The 17,985-nt window shown below is 42.9% G+C and overlaps 1 protein-coding gene across 2 annotated transcripts in view; it reads left to right on the top strand.

Annotated features, from left to right (window-relative positions):
• The window catches only part of lrp4 (low density lipoprotein receptor-related protein 4), a 111,337-nt gene that overhangs the window by 33,668 nt on the left and 59,684 nt on the right, over window positions 1–17,985 (top strand). For both annotated transcript variants that reach the window (XM_072379989.1, XM_072379988.1), the window contains exon 2: window positions 11,676–11,822. In XM_072379989.1, coding sequence (XP_072236090.1) covers window positions 11,676–11,822 — 147 coding nt within the window. The remainder of the gene's footprint in view (window positions 1–11,675; window positions 11,823–17,985) is intronic.

Genomic DNA, 17,985 nt, shown 5'->3' with positions numbered 1-17,985 from the left:
TCTCGATTCACAGTTTCTCTTATTGTTGCCTAAAAGAAAAATGGAAAAGCTGAGGCCAAAAAAAAGTGATGGGAAATCAAGCACAGATTTTCTGATGCTAGAGGAGAGGATGAGAGACAGCTGTTCACGGAAATGGCTGCTGATGGACAGTATTGGATGGATAAAGGAATGTAGGTTTGACAGGAATAGCTTGTGGTTGCTTATAAGGAAGGCAGAGTGAAGCAGGCGAAGGATTGTTCAGAGCCAGTGCCTGGCGAGGGCCATTGTTCATCTTTCCCTTTTGAGCTGAAGGAGACAGGAGAGTTTCACACGCCACTCGCAGGCATCCTGCTGGGCAGCCATGGAAGGGGGCTATTGCAGCCGGTAAAGAAGGCCTGGCCATAGGGATAAATTACTCTGAATGGAGGGGCCTGTGTTTGCAGTTTTCTCCCTTTTCTAAAAGGAGCTAGAGAGGGAAAGAATTCAGCCCCAACCACAGGTTGTCCGCTTTGTTTCTGGAAAGCTCTGCCTTCCAAGTGACCAATTTAACATCCACCCACCCCCACCGCCCTGAAAACTCTCCACTCCCACTATCCCTGGAATGCTCCAGGGTTTTGTTGTCCTGTAGGGACCAGGGTGGGTGTCTTCTAAGGTTTCCTTAATTCAAGATCTGCATGTCCTCTCACTGTGGAATGAAATTCAAATTGAATTAATTCATTTTTCAGGTCTGATATCATCAACAAATGTTTGGCCTTCTGCTGAGTACTGTTTACTACTTATTCTGTGTAGTTTGCAATGAACTGTTCAGTGAACATATCTGAATTCTATCCAAGAAGATGGCTAGCTTAAAGTTAGTTGCTTTTCCAGCTTAAAAAGTCTGCCTGTTTTTTTAGGGAATAGAAGTGTTGGCCTTCAAGTTCCATTATCATCTGACTCTTTTCAGACCTATCTGCACAAGTCTGACTTATAAAAGACTGTAAATGTAGAAGCATGAATGTGTTTTTGCATGTGTGCCTGCAAGTACCTCCTCCTCCTCACAGTTAGCAGCTCATTTTAATGGCCGACTGCTGGACTGATGTAGAAAACAGAGAGGTCAATATCGTGAAACTGGCAAACTCTCACTCAAAGATCTGAAATTTACTAGCCCGGTTTTTGCCCCAAATCCCAAATGTTAACATCAATGAGTGCCTGGTGCCAACACGTAGAAGGTTAGAGCTGTGGAGCAGAGCCCCCCATGCTGCGTCAGTTTATAACTGCATATTACAGAGCTGGACCTCGGTGCCTGCTCTCCTCATCCAGTCAAAAGCCATAAAGTGAGTTACAGCTCGCCCGCATGGAATAATCTCCTCTTATTACACTTATCCCTTCACTGAGAGTTCACATTCACAGACGTGGACTAAACTGAGCTGCTAATACTGATCTGGCATCAGGCTTTGCCACAAATGTCTGCCCGGGACCACTGTTTTTGTTCATGTTTGGTGTTGGTGGTTCTTTATAAAAGCTTTTTTGTTTTTATTTTTAACCAACCAAAGTGACAGAATAACTTTTAACTTTGATGGTTTATTCAGGTGCCCTAGTTTGTCTCACATGGCACAGAAGTATTATTTTGTTAAAGGAGAATAATGTATCAACCCGGATGCATTATTTTACAGCTTGATGATTAAAACCCCCCAGAATTAAAGGTATTCTCTTCAGATGGCTTTCTATCAAATCTATTCTCTTTCAACTATCATACTGGAAGAAAACAATCGTTGTTTAATAGTTTTTTTAACTGAACTCTGAAACAAGTGATCCCCATGGTTAAGCCATTGAAGATCTGGAGAGCCCCGACTCAATGAAAAGCAGCACGTCCTATGTGGGATATGCCATATGGGGAGTTGAGAGACTGTAGAATTCACGATCATCAAAATATTTAGTCATCAACTGATGGAAAAGTGATTTGCTAGTGTATGTATTTCATAGGTTCACAGCAAAGGAGCAGATTTGGAGGACCTCAGCATTTTTTGATGGAAATCTTTTGCAAAGATTTTAGTAATTTGTTTTTCTTCAGCTGGTTTCATCTGACTGTCACAGTCCTGCACTACAGCCTGTACCACCGAGGATCAATGACGCTCCGCAGCCGGGCATCTGACCTCCAAACCTGGAAACAAATGGAAACAAATCCCATGTGTGATTCTAATAGAGCGACGTTTCAAAAATTTGTCTCGAATTTGCTTCATCACGGCATGGAAACCCAGATATTGAGAATGAGACCACACTTTGTCTTAGGACATGTACAGATTGAGTGAATTAAAAATGAAACCCAATGTGAAAATGAACTCCTCCCAGGAAGGAGCACTGAACTCTGGACACATTTGAAGCTGGCAGCTGTGACCTGTGAATCCCCGACCGAGAGGCCAGCGGGGGGGAATGAGGGGGTTAAAGTGGAGTTGGTGGAAAGTTGCGAGAGTTTGTGTGTGCGTGCGTATGTGTGTAGGAGAGTCAATTGGCCAAAGAGTCAATCTGTGGATTAGAGGGGGCTTGGACACCAAGTGCTCACTCAGCACATTGCCCAGCAAGTCCAGCGTTCACAGCCACAGACAGAACTCAGAGCTCTGCTGTGTTTACATTACCGAGTTTGACACACACACACACACACACACACACACACACACACACACACACACACACACACACAAACCTATCCATACCAAAACCAATGCATGACTTTATGTTCCACTTGTCTCACATTCTACTGTGAATCTGCACTGATGCTCTTGAATATGAAGCTTGGAAAAAGAAACTTCAGTACCGTTTAAAGTGTTGAGGATCAATATTTGGGCCATCTCTTCTCTCAGCAGCATTCCATTCATCTCAGTGCTATGGTTCAAGCTGCTGCTTCAGCACCTATTAAACAAATAGGCTGAATCTTTTTGCCCGCCTCACCCAACTCTCTGACTCCATGCAGAACACTCTCACCCACACTTGAAAAAAGCACCACATGAGTCCTCCCACGCCGGCTTATGACTGTAGACCTGCAGCTTGTCACCGGCCTCCTTTATCAGCATCATTTCCTTTTGTTTGTTTCAGTTTGTCCCTTTAACGCATCTTCTCTTTGTCAGAAACATCGTTATTCAGTTTCTCTGTTGTTCATTAAAGCTTCAAAACTCCAGTCCAATTGAAAGCCCTAATGAAAGGGCTTGTGATGGATTTTTTAAATGTGTTTTCTCTTTGATCGTGATGCTGCACACAGTTGTTCTGTCATTCAAAATATCTATGTGGCACGGACATGCATATCGAGTCCCAAAGTCACGTAAGAGCAGTGGGCAGCTGGCAGAGCCATAACAAAAAGCTGACAGCAGTGGAAATGAATACGTCATCGTAACACATGATTGCCCCTCTTCTTCTTTCACCCTTCATATCAACATTTGTGGAAGCTGCAGGTTTGCAGGTTGTATTTTTTTTCCTTTCCTACATGTATCCTTGCACCCGTAGCAGCCCACATGGTTGTCCTGCAGCCATCCACTCATCCCGGGCCAGCTCACTCTTATCTTTGAAGTGACTTCAGAGAAACTGCTGGCTGGCCGTGGATGATACTGTGTATGCACATTCAACTTTGTATGCAGCTCACCCTCAGCAGCAGCATGATGATAATTATGTTGTTTAGGCATCTTTCACCCAAATAAAGTTGATAGGCAGTAACTTGGCGCTGATCGTGTGTTTCTTCAGTGTGTACATGCCTGCCATTATTTTCCTGAGTCAGATTGTGCACACAGCATGCAGAACTGAGAGTCTGTCTCCGGTCAGGTTGCAGGGGTATTAGCACAGTCTGGCCTCTGATGCAGACCAGCAACACACACACACACACACACACAGTCCTGCTGAGTTACATTATAAGAAAGTGATTGAATGCTGCTGCGTGATAAGACTGGAGTTTTAATGAAAGTCTGAGATGAGCAGGCGTGAAAAGAACCCTGTTGTTGAACCAGCGGCTTCACATTTTACACACTTCTGTGTGTGTTTTGTGTGCGACTGAGCAAACCAGGAGGATGAGCTCGTGATGACGGGCTGCTTAGGAAGATTTTTAGAAATGCTTTGAAGATTAGGCATCAACTCTAAACTTGTTTGTCTGGTACTTTGTTTGCATACTTTAGGAGATTTTTAAGGATTTCCTTCTTCCTAAAGAGTTGTACCTTAGCGCACTGGTTCATGAATGTTGTTCCTCCATGTTTGTGTTTTTCCCAGCCGGGTTCAGCATGAGTTGCTGTGGTTACCATCTCGCCACATCAGGGCAGCTTAACCTACACTGGCAAATTAGTAGGTGGAGATGAGCCGATGGAGAGTGGGGAACGGCAGGGATGATGAGCTGTTTAGCAGTTTGAAGCCATGTCAGTGTAATCCAGAGCCATCGTGACCACAGGGAATTTAGTGAATGTGTTCTTGAGTGTCGAAAGTTGCTTTACAGCTTCCATATGTTGTAATCTGGTTATAATAAAAAAAAAAAGGAGAATGGAGAATATGATGACCAAAGTGCCTCCAATCAGTATATTTACCATAACAACCAATGTGTATATGATACAATGAGAATTACTGCCGACTTCTTCTGGAGCGTTTCGGCCTCTTTACGTTAATTGTTTCAGTTTTATGGAACGTTTTATGTGTTGCAGACTCTCTGCTCTGCTCTGCTCGCCTTCCAGCAGCAAGCAGCCGCTCTCAGAAAAACACAAGGCTGGGCGGCTCCAAATCGGCCTGGCCCAAACTTTAGACTGCAAATGACAAGTGGGCGTACAAACTGGATCGTTTAGCAGCTGAGGAGTAATGTGGCGACCAAAGGAAAAGGGAATATTGGATTTTCATTCATCAGGTGGACGGAAATGCAGATCAAAATAGGTTGATGCTCATTTTAGAACAGGAATGAACTCTCTTAAGGTGTGGCTTATAAAGCTTTCCATTACATATGGGTCCTGTGTGTGGATGAAGAACATCTGAGGATGTTCACGATTGTCTGGTACTGGAAAATGAGCCATAAATCCTCTGGCTGTGGTGGGTTATGGGGTGGGGTCTTTGTGGATTGGGCTCACTTCCCATAAATCCCCTCAGATTGGAGCCCACTGCTGTCCTGCTGGAGGACTCTGCTCCTGTATGGGGCCTGCTGTTGCCATGTAGGGGCTATGAATGGTCTACAAAAAAGATTTAGACAAGTGTTAATGTAACATCCATGTGAATGCCAGGATGCAGATGCAGTGTTACTCATTTTAGCTGTTTTAATGTTGAGGCTGACACTTCTCTCAAAACGGTTTGATCTACAGAACAGAGGAGTGAAGAAACACATTTATTCCAGCAAAACATACTGGCTTCTACTTCTTTCGTGTAACCTATAAACCAAAAATAAACCTCTTGAATAATTAGCACCTTTTAAGTGTGCATGTTTGGACTTGAACTGTTAACAGCGTGGTCACATCTCCTCTGCTTTACTTAGACTTGTTTCCCATTGCAGTGCCATTTCAATTTGAATGTGACAGACTTAAGTAATAGATGGCAGTGACACTATCTCCTGGTGTGTAGAAACATGTTTAGCTTGCAGTCTCGACCTGACAGCTTGTGTTGATTCTCCTCAGTGTTGCTGCAGTCTGTCAACAGTTTCAGGACTTTTTCAGGTCTTGTGACTGAAGTCCTTTGAGGAAAAGTACCCAGCTCAATAAAACAACCTCCAAACTGCAAATGTAGGACAGAAAAAGGAGAAATAGTTGTGAACTGCAATTATTAGAGTAAGCACTGAGGAATAGTGCATTATAGACTGTTTAGCTGGGCTGTCAATTTCATTTCAAATGAATTTGAAATAAACACACAGTTCTTTGAATCCATTCAGTGCTTCCTTCCTTGTTATCTAGTAAGTGATGGCATTTTCAGAAGCCTCTGGCAGAAAGCCCGCAGTAACTGACTGTGCCAACAGTAAGCAGACACCTGACACTGACTCGCCCACATGAGGTGTCCCTGCTGTCTCTTTTGGGTGCTAAGCTAGCAGGTAAGTCTGCATATTTGTGTCATTGTAGAGTAAGACGGCTGCTTTGCATAAATTCGACAAACTGCCTCGTCTTTGTTCATTACTATAGTAATGACCTCGTAAAACCTAAAATACTTCCAAACACCACTTTCTTAGATTATTTGGTGTTAGTTTGAGGCTGAAGCTAGGGCATCCTCTGCTTGATCACAAGGCACACTACTTCTAAAGGTTTGATACATCTCTCTTTACAGCCTCTGGTTTGCCCACATTTGTTCGAACTTTGAAGAAAAAGTGGTTAATGGTTTCATGTGTCCCTTTCTTTTTATATCTGCGAGACCTCAATTGGCATAATTTGTTTCCTGAAGCTTTCTCCTGCAGAAAAAAATAGTTTCGGAAATCTTTAGATCAAATTTCAGCTGGAAAACCAAGAATTGTCATGTTATATCAGGAACTATTGGGCCAACACTTAAACTACTCAACTTTACCTTAGTAGTTCCTCGGGAGAGCCAAAACATTGTTGAGGTTCGAATGCGCACTGTGAACCCTGAATGATAGTTATTGCAGGTGAGCAGCCTTGCTGTATACATGAGCAGTCGTCCGTCTCGTTTCGTCTGCAGTGTCGCGCAGCAAGAAGTGACTAACGCTGAACTCCGTTGCCTGACTGAGATACGGGATGCCAGTTGTGTTCATTCTGGTTGTGCAGTGCTGCGTGACGCTGTGCTGTGCAGCTGAATGCAGCTGGTTTGGGACAGTTTGGGCTGAGCAGTTGCTGACATGCTGAGGTGCAGCTGTCTCTCTGAAGCTACGCTTTTACAGCTCAATACCAGCAGCGGACGGGTGGCAGGACAGACAAAAGGTTTGACTCATTCCTTCCATGTTCCTGTCCTACCCTTCGCATTGTCCCCAGACAAAAATTTCCCACTTATCACCTTTTATAGCAGTGTTCTCACACACTGTAAGAGAGATGCAGCTCCGACCCTCCAGGTAGTCTACAGGGAGGTCCACGCCTAATTAACCCACAGCCTTTTGACATCCTTCAAAGCATGTGGCCACCCGCTCTCCAGTCTGGGTAACCATTGTGAGTTTTGGCCTCTATGCTCCCCCCTTTTACTCTTTTGCACTCGTTATTTAACCATTTAACGGCAGTGAATTGTGAAATGGTGGCCTACAGCTTGAATACCACCTGGTTAGATCTCCTACGTCGTGGCAGCTTCTGGTTCTGTTCGGTTGGGGAAGACAGGCTCTTGCTGTAGGTGGCTTGGGTTTAGGTGTGGTGTCGGTGTGGATTTGTGGGATCATCTTTGTGTTTACCTTCAGGGGACCACCTGTCTTGTTCCACATCACGCCTGTTTAGACACTTTCAGGCTATAGTAACCAGCCGTGAATAATCTTTGGTGGTCTTTGGTTTCTTTTTCTTTGCTGTCACTGACTCACAGCTCCCCCACCGGGCTCAGCCAGCAGCAGGTGAAGTTAGAGATTGTTTGTCTAGATTCAAATTCAAGCCATCTCTTAGCTTATTTGTGTATTTGATTTGTACAATTGAGGTATCCTAAAATGATTTACTTGAGGTTTAATGCCAAAAAAATAGTTTCAGGGCACCAAAGAGTAGAGACGAGGCTGGTTCCTCCTGCACCACTAAAATGAAGGTGGCAGAGGGGAAGCTGTGGCTGTTGTCTCAGTTTTATCCATCAAGAAAAGGAGGTGGGAACAGCGATGCACAGACTGTAGCAATCAGTAACTGAGTTTGGGGGAGTGTTGCTTGGAGGAAAGATGCTCCCAACCATGCAGTCCCTTTCACAGCAGATGGTGGGACCGACACAGGTGCATCTGAGAGAGATGAGCAAAATCACAAACAGGAGGCTCGGCTGCTGCTCGTATAAATCAGTTGACTTTCCCTTTCTGTAACCGAACACTCCATGTCAGCATGTTTATAATTTTACTGTTCACGCAGAGGCTGAATGTCGCTCACCAGAGACGAACTCTGGAACAGGAACACCCCGTATCCAAGAGGCCTAAAACACATTTTCCTCTGAATTAGTCATGAAAAATGAGAACAATTCAAGTTGTCTTTGTGTCGTGTAACAAAACAGTTGTAGCTTAGTGAGTGGGACTCAATCTGCCTGAAGGGCTGCATCGTAACCACTGCACGTGCACATGTTGCAGTGTTGCAGCTGAAATGTAAAAAGTCCCAATGTAGATTTACATTCAACGTAACCTTGAATGAGGTGGCAGTCCATGACTGCTAAAAATACAGGCCATGTGAGAAAAAAATTCATGTTACTTTGGTGAAAGAGTTTCATTGTGAAAGTTGGTAAGAAGAAGCGTGATACCATCAGAAAAAATCCCAAGAAGAGTTGATACTGCTTTATCTCTGTGATGCTCCCTTTCAGTTTCCCTAACTCTCCTTTTCTTAGTCGCCTCAGAGAAAAACAAAGATCAGTGGAGAGCTGAGGTGATTATCCTGGCACTGCTCCTTATAAACAGCCTTTAATATATAGCTATTTGGTTGCTTAACTTGTTCGTACAGTGCAAAGTGACCTACTATCTCTACAAAGCAGCCTAGCATGTGATTTGTTATCTGTGTGATGCATCAGAGGATTGTCATGCTGGCGCTCTCAAAAGGCGCTGAGCTGCCAGACCTGGCTGCTGAATCGTCTCTGTGTGTATTTGTCTGCAACCTTACATAACAAATCTTGTGCTTTTTGATGCTTCTTGCTTAGCTTCCTCAGTCTGTCTGGCGGTCTGTTGGCTCTGGCACACTTTTACTTAACATAAATACTTAAATAAACTAATATTTTGTGTGTGTGATTTTTCTTTTTTTCTCTGAACATTATCAGTCTTACCAGATAACATCCTGATATTTCTGCTGTCTTGCTCCATATTTTCCAGGTTGTGATTGTTGTTTCTGGTGAGGATACATAAGTGAACCATGAACTAATGCTTACAGAGTTTATCGTCCTCTTGTGTTGACTTTTTAAACTTCGCAAAACAAAGTGAAAAAATCAAGTATTTCCGCTTCGTATTAGGACAGTATTCAGTATTTTTCTGTGTGTATTATAAGACCATGTGATTTCTGTATTTTGTGTCTGTGCATATAAACATTTATCTATCCAGTAGCAGGAGAAATGTTACTGATAAACTATCAGCATCGGTAAGGCAATGATTGCCCTCGCAGCACTGTGGAGCAGGTGCTTCCTGCTTGGTTTTACCTGCTTGAAAACATCCAGATTTAATGTGTTTTGCCTCCATCTTTTTGTCATGCTTGTACAACGATAATGCCTCAAACTTCGGAGGTTGGTACAGTGCTCTATCTAATCTGTTTTAGAATAATTTGTGTAAATTTGCAGTAGAGTGTGGTTAAAGACTTCCTGCGTTTCTTCGACTGGTCAGAGCCAGTGACCTCTGCTTTTTAAAGCATGTTTGACAAATGCAAGGCCTCTTATGTGGCTTCATGTTGACACGACTTCTGCTCTAGCTCACAGGCTCTAATTTAGCCCTGTGCAAACCCACACACACACATCTGAATAAAACACACATGGGCTTAAGGTTACAAATCCAGCACAGCTTACGACACTGCAATATAAGCTATCCATGCTGAACTGAGGAGTACCAAGAATGTGTCGCAGGCCTTTGGAGCCTGTCTGAGATGGTCCTGTCTGTCTCTTAGAGGGTAAACGCCACACCCCTGGGGTCTGAGGACTATAGGAATTACAGACCATGCAAGAAAATTAGAAAGACGAGTTTAAAGACAGGAAGACTTGGATGACGCCATCCTTGTTTCCCTTCCATTAGTGGGGAGTTCTGGAAACAAGGGGTTAGGGGAGAAAGGGGGGAAAAAAGCAAGGAAGAGGAGAAAAGAAGGGAGGCAGCTTAGGGGGAAGTGTGAAGACGGGATGGTGGAAAGACAAGAGTGAAGAGAGAAAGAGGCAGAGAGGAGAACGAAAAGAAAGAGGCCATTAATTTAGTGCTGTGGGAGGGATCTGAAGGTTACTGAGCTCTCCCTGCCAGGCCCTCCTGGGTTGACTGATGCCTTTGTGAGGAGGCCAGGAACCACACACACACACAAACGCACACCCATGTGCGCTCCAAGAAACTTTGGGTTGCGGCAGGCCAGTTTGAGCAAAATCGACACACACACAAATACACACAGATGGTCATTAATGGGCTTCAAAGTGAGAGCAAAATGGGAAACCTTTATTTACTCTCCCTCCTGCTCATGCTTTGCTGTGATGTGTCTGAAGATGTGGTGTTTCTAACTGCTGTGGTGGAGAGTGTGTGTGTGTGTGTGTGTGAGAGAGAGAGAGTTAGCTCTCATTCTTTTTAAAAAAATCTTCTTCTAATAATAACTTTTTTACAAGGAGCCACTACTATTATATGTAGTCCTGGAAAGTGATTCTTGTGTGTCAACCTGACCTTACTCAATATAACAATATATCATTTTAGCATTGAAATTACCCATCAGGCAGCAGGAAGAAGTTTGTCATGCACACGAAAACGTCCTAACAGTTAAACTGCAAGCCAAATCCGATAAATGTTACACATGGTGTCACTCATCCACGTTTTAAGTGACACCTCAGTGAATTGTTACCTCTCACAAGTAAATTGACAAAAATAATCATTTACAGTACTCCAAGCTCATTAATCACTCCATTAAGCACGTGTGTCGGTGAAGGCCAACGAAAGTGTCATATGTCTCTGTCAGCGGTTCTTCAGAGACTGAGCCTTCAGGGGGAAAACCTGTGAAATAAATCACTTTTTAAAGCCACTAATTCTACTTATCACATCAAATCTCGACTGTGAACATCACAGGATGTCTCCACACACCAAAGCATACTTAGATTTATTTATCATCCAGCCAACAAAGAAAGGGGGGAAAAGTGCTGAGGCTGACCGTGACGTGGGTGCGTGCTTCTGTGCAGAAAGACAGTTCACACTATGACACGAGTCCGATTTAAATCCCAAAAGTACGTACGTGAGACATTCCTCCAACTGAAGGCTGCTTTTTTACCTAAAAAAAACCCCAAAACAAATCTGATTTATTCCCCGTTTGGATTGCGGCTGTAATGTTAAGATTCTACAGTTGCTCCGCCCACAAAAGCAAATAATTGATATTTAAAGGGGAAGCAGTGACAATGCATGAACGGAAACTTCTTCAAAAACACCACCAGTTCTCAGTTAATTTTCCTAAAGCTGGTTCCTGAGTTGACTCGACGGAACAGCGTTTGTCAGACGGAGTTTCCCACCTTCCAGCAATGATTGCAGGACTTGTGTTGTTTCAGCCGGGCAGCTCTTATTCGCATGAGCAACCCTGCCTTTAAATCACTTTACAACATTTTTAGCCTGCCGAGAGTCCCAGAAAAGTTTAAGGAGAAGGAGTTTATTGCTGCAGTGCAATTTTGATAAGGAATCACATTAAAGGCCAGATTTTTCAGCATATGGCAGTGGTTTTCTCAAGCTTTAGTCATGCATGTCATGTGTAAATGTAAGTGAAAAAGAAGGGAGTCGCTGTCATCGGATTTGTGGGTTTGTGTCCTGTTGTTACTGGATCTGATTTCAGTCTTCATCTCCTCTGCTGAATGCTGTTGTCAGAGTTGGACAGGTTGTGTGCTTTTGCTTTAATCTGACATGTGCACATGAACCAGCTCAAGTGTATTTATGTGTTGATGTGAATTCCACTGATCTTATTTGTTCTTGGACCTCTGTGTGTTCGCAGGTGTTCAGGGCAGCGCTGAGTGTTCATGTGGGAGGAACCACTTCACGTGTGCGGTCAGTGCGTTCGGGGAGTGTACCTGCATTCCCGCCCAGTGGCAGTGTGACGGAGACAACGACTGCGGGGACCACAGCGACGAGGACGGATGCAGTGAGTTTTTGTTTGTTAGCTTCCTCTGGCTCCCCTCTTCTCGATTTTCAACCAGGTGTCAGTTCACATCTGGTTGAGCTTTAGAACCGTCTAAGAAGCAGTTTGGTTTTCCACAGCTGAACTACATCGTTACCTCGATTCTCTGATTTCTGTACCACAGTGCAGAGAGATGAATGTTGCAAACTGATGTCTTAATATCACCATTCCCCATTTACCAACTCTGTTGCAAACAGCAGTTGGTGTTCATGATCGCTCTTTGCAACGCCATCAGACACTTTCAGGAGTTCATTGGTATTTACAGCATTTATTCCCACGGTTTTTAACGGGATTCATAACAGCCAGCTGGTGAGCTGCAAACGCCATTTATAAATTACACTGAAAGCTGATTTTCAATACATCTCTGGACATCGCATAAAATAAGAGGAACACTGAGCTCATGTTTATCCACCTCTACTTTGACTGCATGTCCGTGTTGCAGCTCTGTTTTAGCTGTTCTCTCTCGCATTCAGCAGGTTGGAGGGCACTCTGGATGTTGTAAGTCGGGCTGGTTGGTCTCCATAACCTCACCTCCAACCCCTGCCATAAGCAGTTCTTTCCTCTGGCCCAGCAAATAGTTGGTGCTACTGTTGCACCAGTTTTCCTGGCGTTGAACCAGTACTTTGGCAGCGCAAACGTAAAGAAGTGGTTCGAAGTTCAGCGCAAGATCCAAACCAGCACTGAAACCGCTTTGGTGTAAAAAGGCCATTAAATGGCTTTTAGCTCAACTGTAATTAAAATCCACTAAAAGCCTTCATGCTGAATTCATCCAACTGGTCAAACTTCAGTTCTTGATATAATGGTTTTAGTGAGGCCGAAGCAAAGAATTGTCCATATTTGTCTGTCCAGCTGCTCTCTGCTTACTTGGACACATACTTCTACATTTCTCAGAGAGCAAACTTTTATGTGGAGCTGTGTTTCAAACACTCCTTGAATAGTCCACTGCAGGGACCTTAGACTAAACAAGCTACTGAGCAGATATTTTACATCCCAAAACAGCCCTAGATGGTGGATCCCACATACCTGAACAGTTCTGATTGGTTGACTGCACCTTTCCTTCTTAGCCATCTCAGAGCATGAGAGGGAGAGGGCATTTTGATAGATATCAGTGAAGAAGACGGTGGCTATATTCTAAAGCACAACCCTCACACCTCAGCACAACATTTAGGTTGTGTGTCTTCAGCTGAAGCACATAAGATGACCACTTTCTATTCAAACTTAAACAGAGAGACCTGCATATGTCCCGTGTTTGCAGGACTTTAGACCAGCGTGTAAATGACGACGAGTGCAATCTAAAGGAACCTTTTCTGTTCTTTGAAAGAAGTCTGGGACTAAAAATACCGAACGTTTTAGCTCAAACTTCGGCTCTAATTTGGGAGATGATTAGATATGACCTAACGGCTTTTTAGTGCAGGCTACTAAGGTCAAACATGTTTTTCCACAAACACGTTTTACAGTCATCGGCCAAACTTCTCAATTGTTAAATGATGTATAAACACAAGCAGCTGTGCAACACAAATTCTAAAATCTTAAAGAAAATAGCAGGTCTGCCTCAGACTTGCTGTATTACCCAGAATAATGGGACATTTTGTGCTGTGGTTGGTACTAAAATGGGAGGAAAGAAAAAGCTCTCAGGTGTTTATTGTCGTGATAGGGACACGTATAAAGAGTATACATACATTTGATGTACTTTTAAATCAAAATTAAACTTACAACTTAAAATTGTATAAAGATAAATCAGCAGTTTTCCACTGAATATAATTTGCGGGTCCATTACACTTCCACCACATCACCAAGACTCCTGGCAGCTTCCTGGTGTGACCTGCACGTCTTCTGAGCATTTTTTATGAAGATGAAAGTGTGCTGAGGTAGTTTTCCTGCATAAATGGTGTAGAAAAGTAAAAAAAACTACAGTAATTGAGCTCATATGGATCCCATCATCACCCAGTGAAACGGTGAATGGCTCACCGGTCAGGCAGGGTAATATTTCTGCTGCTTTATGCCCCAAGCACAAAAAAAAATGCTTGAGTGACTTTTGGCACCAGACGAATTTTGGCTAGAGGCAAGTCTTGGCAGCAGATGCAGACAGGAGTATTTTCCTGCAGAGCATGTCAGTTTGTCAAGCGGAGGAGATCTTCGCCGCTCTTCTTTTCTACTTGTGTTTATTGACGGGAAAACGTCAATGTGAGGGTCTTTATTCTGCTCGCTGTAGGAGCAGACGCTGCCCTTTTGTTGGACACTTCCTCAACCTCTTTTTAGGGGTGTGTGTTTGTGTTTGTGTATATGTGTCCTGATATCTTCCCCCCATCACTCTTCCTCTGTCACATTAAGCCTGTTAGGGGGTTGGGAGAGGGGATGCTAAGTGTTATTGATCTGTGGCCAGTTGAATGTTTAGTGAGTCAGATTGCCACATATTGATCTGCGGTACGTTACTTATTTAAAGGGAAGCATGGAAGCAGCTCACAGATATTAGAGCATATAGCTGGACCTTCCTAATCCATTAGTACCGTGCAATTGATTCTCTGCTTTATTGCTCTGTGATTGGACGATTGTTCTCTTGGACGTACTCCAGTCAATCATGTAACCGCAGTGCTCATGTCACAGGGATTCATTCTGATGTCGTGGCAACCATTTAAAAAATACTATTACACTAATGTCCTGTCCTGCTACTGCATCATTTCTCACGGCAGAATGCCCATCAAATATTAATGAACTGTTTTCTCTTACAGTTACAACACAGCAAATCTTTGAGAAAAGTGTGTGTTTCAAAACTGGAAACTGGAGTCTGGAATTCCAAAGATGCCTCTAGGATCTGTAGCTTTGCTGTTTTTCTTTCTTTTATGTGATCATAAATGGGTGATTTTGGAATAACTGACGGTTGGTCAAATGGAATGATCAGCTGAGTTTTAACTTCTAACCCCGAGAGAATCAAGATGGATGTGATGTGTTCCATAAATGTTTCCAGCTTGTTGTTTTGTGGTTTTCTACCTCATCAGACCTCTGCTTTTTCCTTCACAGCTTGTTATAGACTTTCACTTTTTACATTTTTGAGCCCACATTAAGTATTATTCTTTTGCAGCTTGCAACAAGGGGGTTGCAAATACCCACAGTACTGATTTATTTTAAAACATCATGAGCCAAAAAAGACTGTGATGGACCAAAAGTAAGCAGCAGCTGGATAATGCAGCTTCTTTGCAGCCATACAGTCAAATCTCTCTTTAGAAGGGGTAGAGATGTACGGTACTGTGCACAATTCTGGAGCTCCAACTCATTTGTTTATGTATTACTTTGAAAATGAGAAATAAGAGCAGCAGTTTCTTGAACTGTGCAAACAATTAAAAAATGGGAGGACATTATATAAGGAAAGGTATATAAGAGACTTGAAAGTCAGTATTTGTTATAACCACCTTTATTCTTCCGCACCGCCTGAACTTTCTTATACAAGCTCTCTTGTAACTTATTGAAGAAGTCTCCAGGCTTCTTGAAGGACGTTCACAATTGTAAGTGTGTAATAACTGAAGAAATGGTGGCGGCTGGGCTCAGCTGGTGGAGTGGTCATCTTTTAACAGGAAGTGTGTTCACACTGTGGAGAACAGGATAATTCTAAAAGATTACAAGAAAATCCACTCACTGTATTAAGAGAATCTTTTCTGCAGCTACAAAGATCAGGTCAGAATATGTTCATCAGAGAAAGACACAAACACTAAGTCACCCTAAATATCAGACTCATTCCAACATATTCTTTGATTTTTAAAGGTTTTGAGTTTGGTTCCCTGAGAATTTTCAAGTGAAGACAAGTTGTGTGTTTTTTGCATTTTGAAATAGAAAGAAATTGTGTGTGTGTGTGTGTGTGTGTGCGCGGCCCATTGAAGAGAATCGAGCCCCACGTGACTTCTGTAACACTGATTGAATTAAGTGAGTCCAATCGTAAAACTGAGGAGTGAAATTTTATGGTTCTTAACAACGTTCTCTAAACACAACGAAGAATTGAACTGGCGCAGGACAGAGAGCGGTTTCCACAGTTCAGATCGGTGTGTGACCGTGAGAATATCCGATCACAATGAACGCACTCAGAGAGGCACAGAGGACCGCGTCTTTTCTGCTCAATCCAAGCAGTGTAGTATGTGGCATCCAGACTTTGTTTGAACTGTAACGTATTTATCATTTATACCAATTTAACAATTTCCAGACAAGGCACAACTGTTTTGGATCGCCCGGGAGGAATGTGTGTGTGGAACTCTGCAGGATGGGAGCAGAGGCCGACTGGGTCTCTGAACGGGTCTAATTACAATGTGGAAATTGTGTTGTTTAGAGCTGTGTGTGTGTGTGTGTGTGTGTCTCTTAAGTGAGTGTTTGTGCTGATGTCTTCTGCTTGCGTTCCCCCAGATAAAGTTTCATAGCTGTACAGAGACCAAAAAAGGGAGTGGAGAAGAGTCGGCGAGGGAGCACGTAAAAATGTTTGCTGTGCTGGTGCGCGCTCACGCTTGTGTGTGTGGAGGATGGCGATTCTGCTGGAGCAGCTGTAGGAAATGGAATTTCCAGCCATGTGTTCTCCTCTTCACCTCCATTAACATCAGCCTGTTTGAAGTGGACCACACTGGGTGGAGGGGGAGGTCTTTGCTGGGGGATCATAAATCTGTCCTAGGGAACACATTTTGAAGTTAAAGACTCGTACCAGCGAGTTTCCAGCATTTGCAGCTTCACTGTTCCTCTTATTTTGCTCACATTTCCCCAACCAAAAAAATCTTTTTGAATAAATTGCTGCGTAATTTTGTGTTACCCTCCTGACTTTGGATTCCATTCAGATTAGGTGTAATTTTGGAGAGTCTTCAGTTGCATTCTTACTTGGTGGTAATGCAGTTAGACATGGATACACACACACAAAGGATCAATATTTTGAGGGCTGCCCCATAGAAGCTGACTAAGGTTTAGCTGACAATGAAATTGTGGGGTGTGGGAGTTGTTGTACTTTGCCATGAACTTAATGCATATGCTCATATTTTCAGACATTGTTATGAGATTAGATGCAACACAATACCTTGATTCAAGCCATTGTCAGCTACTTTATGACTCCTTTTTTATTGGATCAGCCACAGCATGCCTCTATGATCCCCCTCTCTGTACGTGAAGCAGTGAGGGGCAGAGACGGACCGTCCTGCACAGAAAGTCGTTAATGTTTGTTCAAAACGCTGCTACGCTTTTCAGTTGGTACTTTTTAAAAAGAAAAAACTAGGCTATAAACTTCTGAAAAACATCAGACACCCGACATTTGTGTTGAAAGCCGGAGATATATCTGTGATAAAAAAGCAACAAATAGTCAGCTGTTGGCTTTAAATTTCCCCTGCTGGTTCAGTCCTGCTAAACTGTGTACACCCACAAATTCTAATATTATTTTGCAATTATACCTCTTAAATATGCCACCTGGCATATTTATTTATTAAGTCCAGTATTTAATGCTAGTCTGACAACACATATGCTAATATAAAGAATATAAAGTTCTGCCTTGATAAGAAGATGTTTAGCTGCCACCAGCTTGTTTATAACCTGGCCTCTCTCAGCATGTAGTTTTTTATGTCATCTGTAGCCGAGGAGGCTGATTGGTCCTCTGATTTGATTCTTAACTTACCCAGTCTACATGTGGATTGATCTGTGGCCAAGATCGTGAGCTCCATGTTGCCCCCCAGTGTGTCCCTCACCTGTAAGTTGCTTTTAGATGGTGTTTGGGAAATGATTATGATGTAATGTAGTGTTTTGCAGTTAAATAGACAAATCTCTGCCAAATCTATGGACTATATTTAACAATCTGAACATATGCACGAGAGGAACTGCCCCATGCTGATCTACCCTTTTATAGAGTTTTTTTGGATTTATCTAAGAAGTCCAAGATGACACACTGGTCAGTAACGTCAAACCTTATTTTAAAATGTGCTGCATAGTTGTGAAACGTTGCATCTGAACAAATGTTACGTCAGTATTCTTTCAAATGATGGTCGAGTTGGTGGTGTAGCTTGACCAGCTGTTAAGATCTGATATAGTTAATGAGATTTTTGCCTTTTAAGGTTTGAAAGTAGGTGCAGCTCTTTGAAGTTGTCATGGCTGCAAATATTTTGTCAGATTGTCAAAGGTA

Source organism: Leuresthes tenuis, unplaced genomic scaffold (assembly GCF_036924035.1).
Source record: "Leuresthes tenuis unplaced genomic scaffold, fLeuTen1.0.hap1 SCAF_2, whole genome shotgun sequence".
Classification (NCBI taxonomy): Eukaryota; Metazoa; Chordata; class Actinopteri; order Atheriniformes; family Atherinopsidae; genus Leuresthes; species Leuresthes tenuis.
The sequence above is the reverse complement of the archived record's forward strand: the minus strand, read 5'-3'. Positions and strand labels throughout refer to the sequence as shown.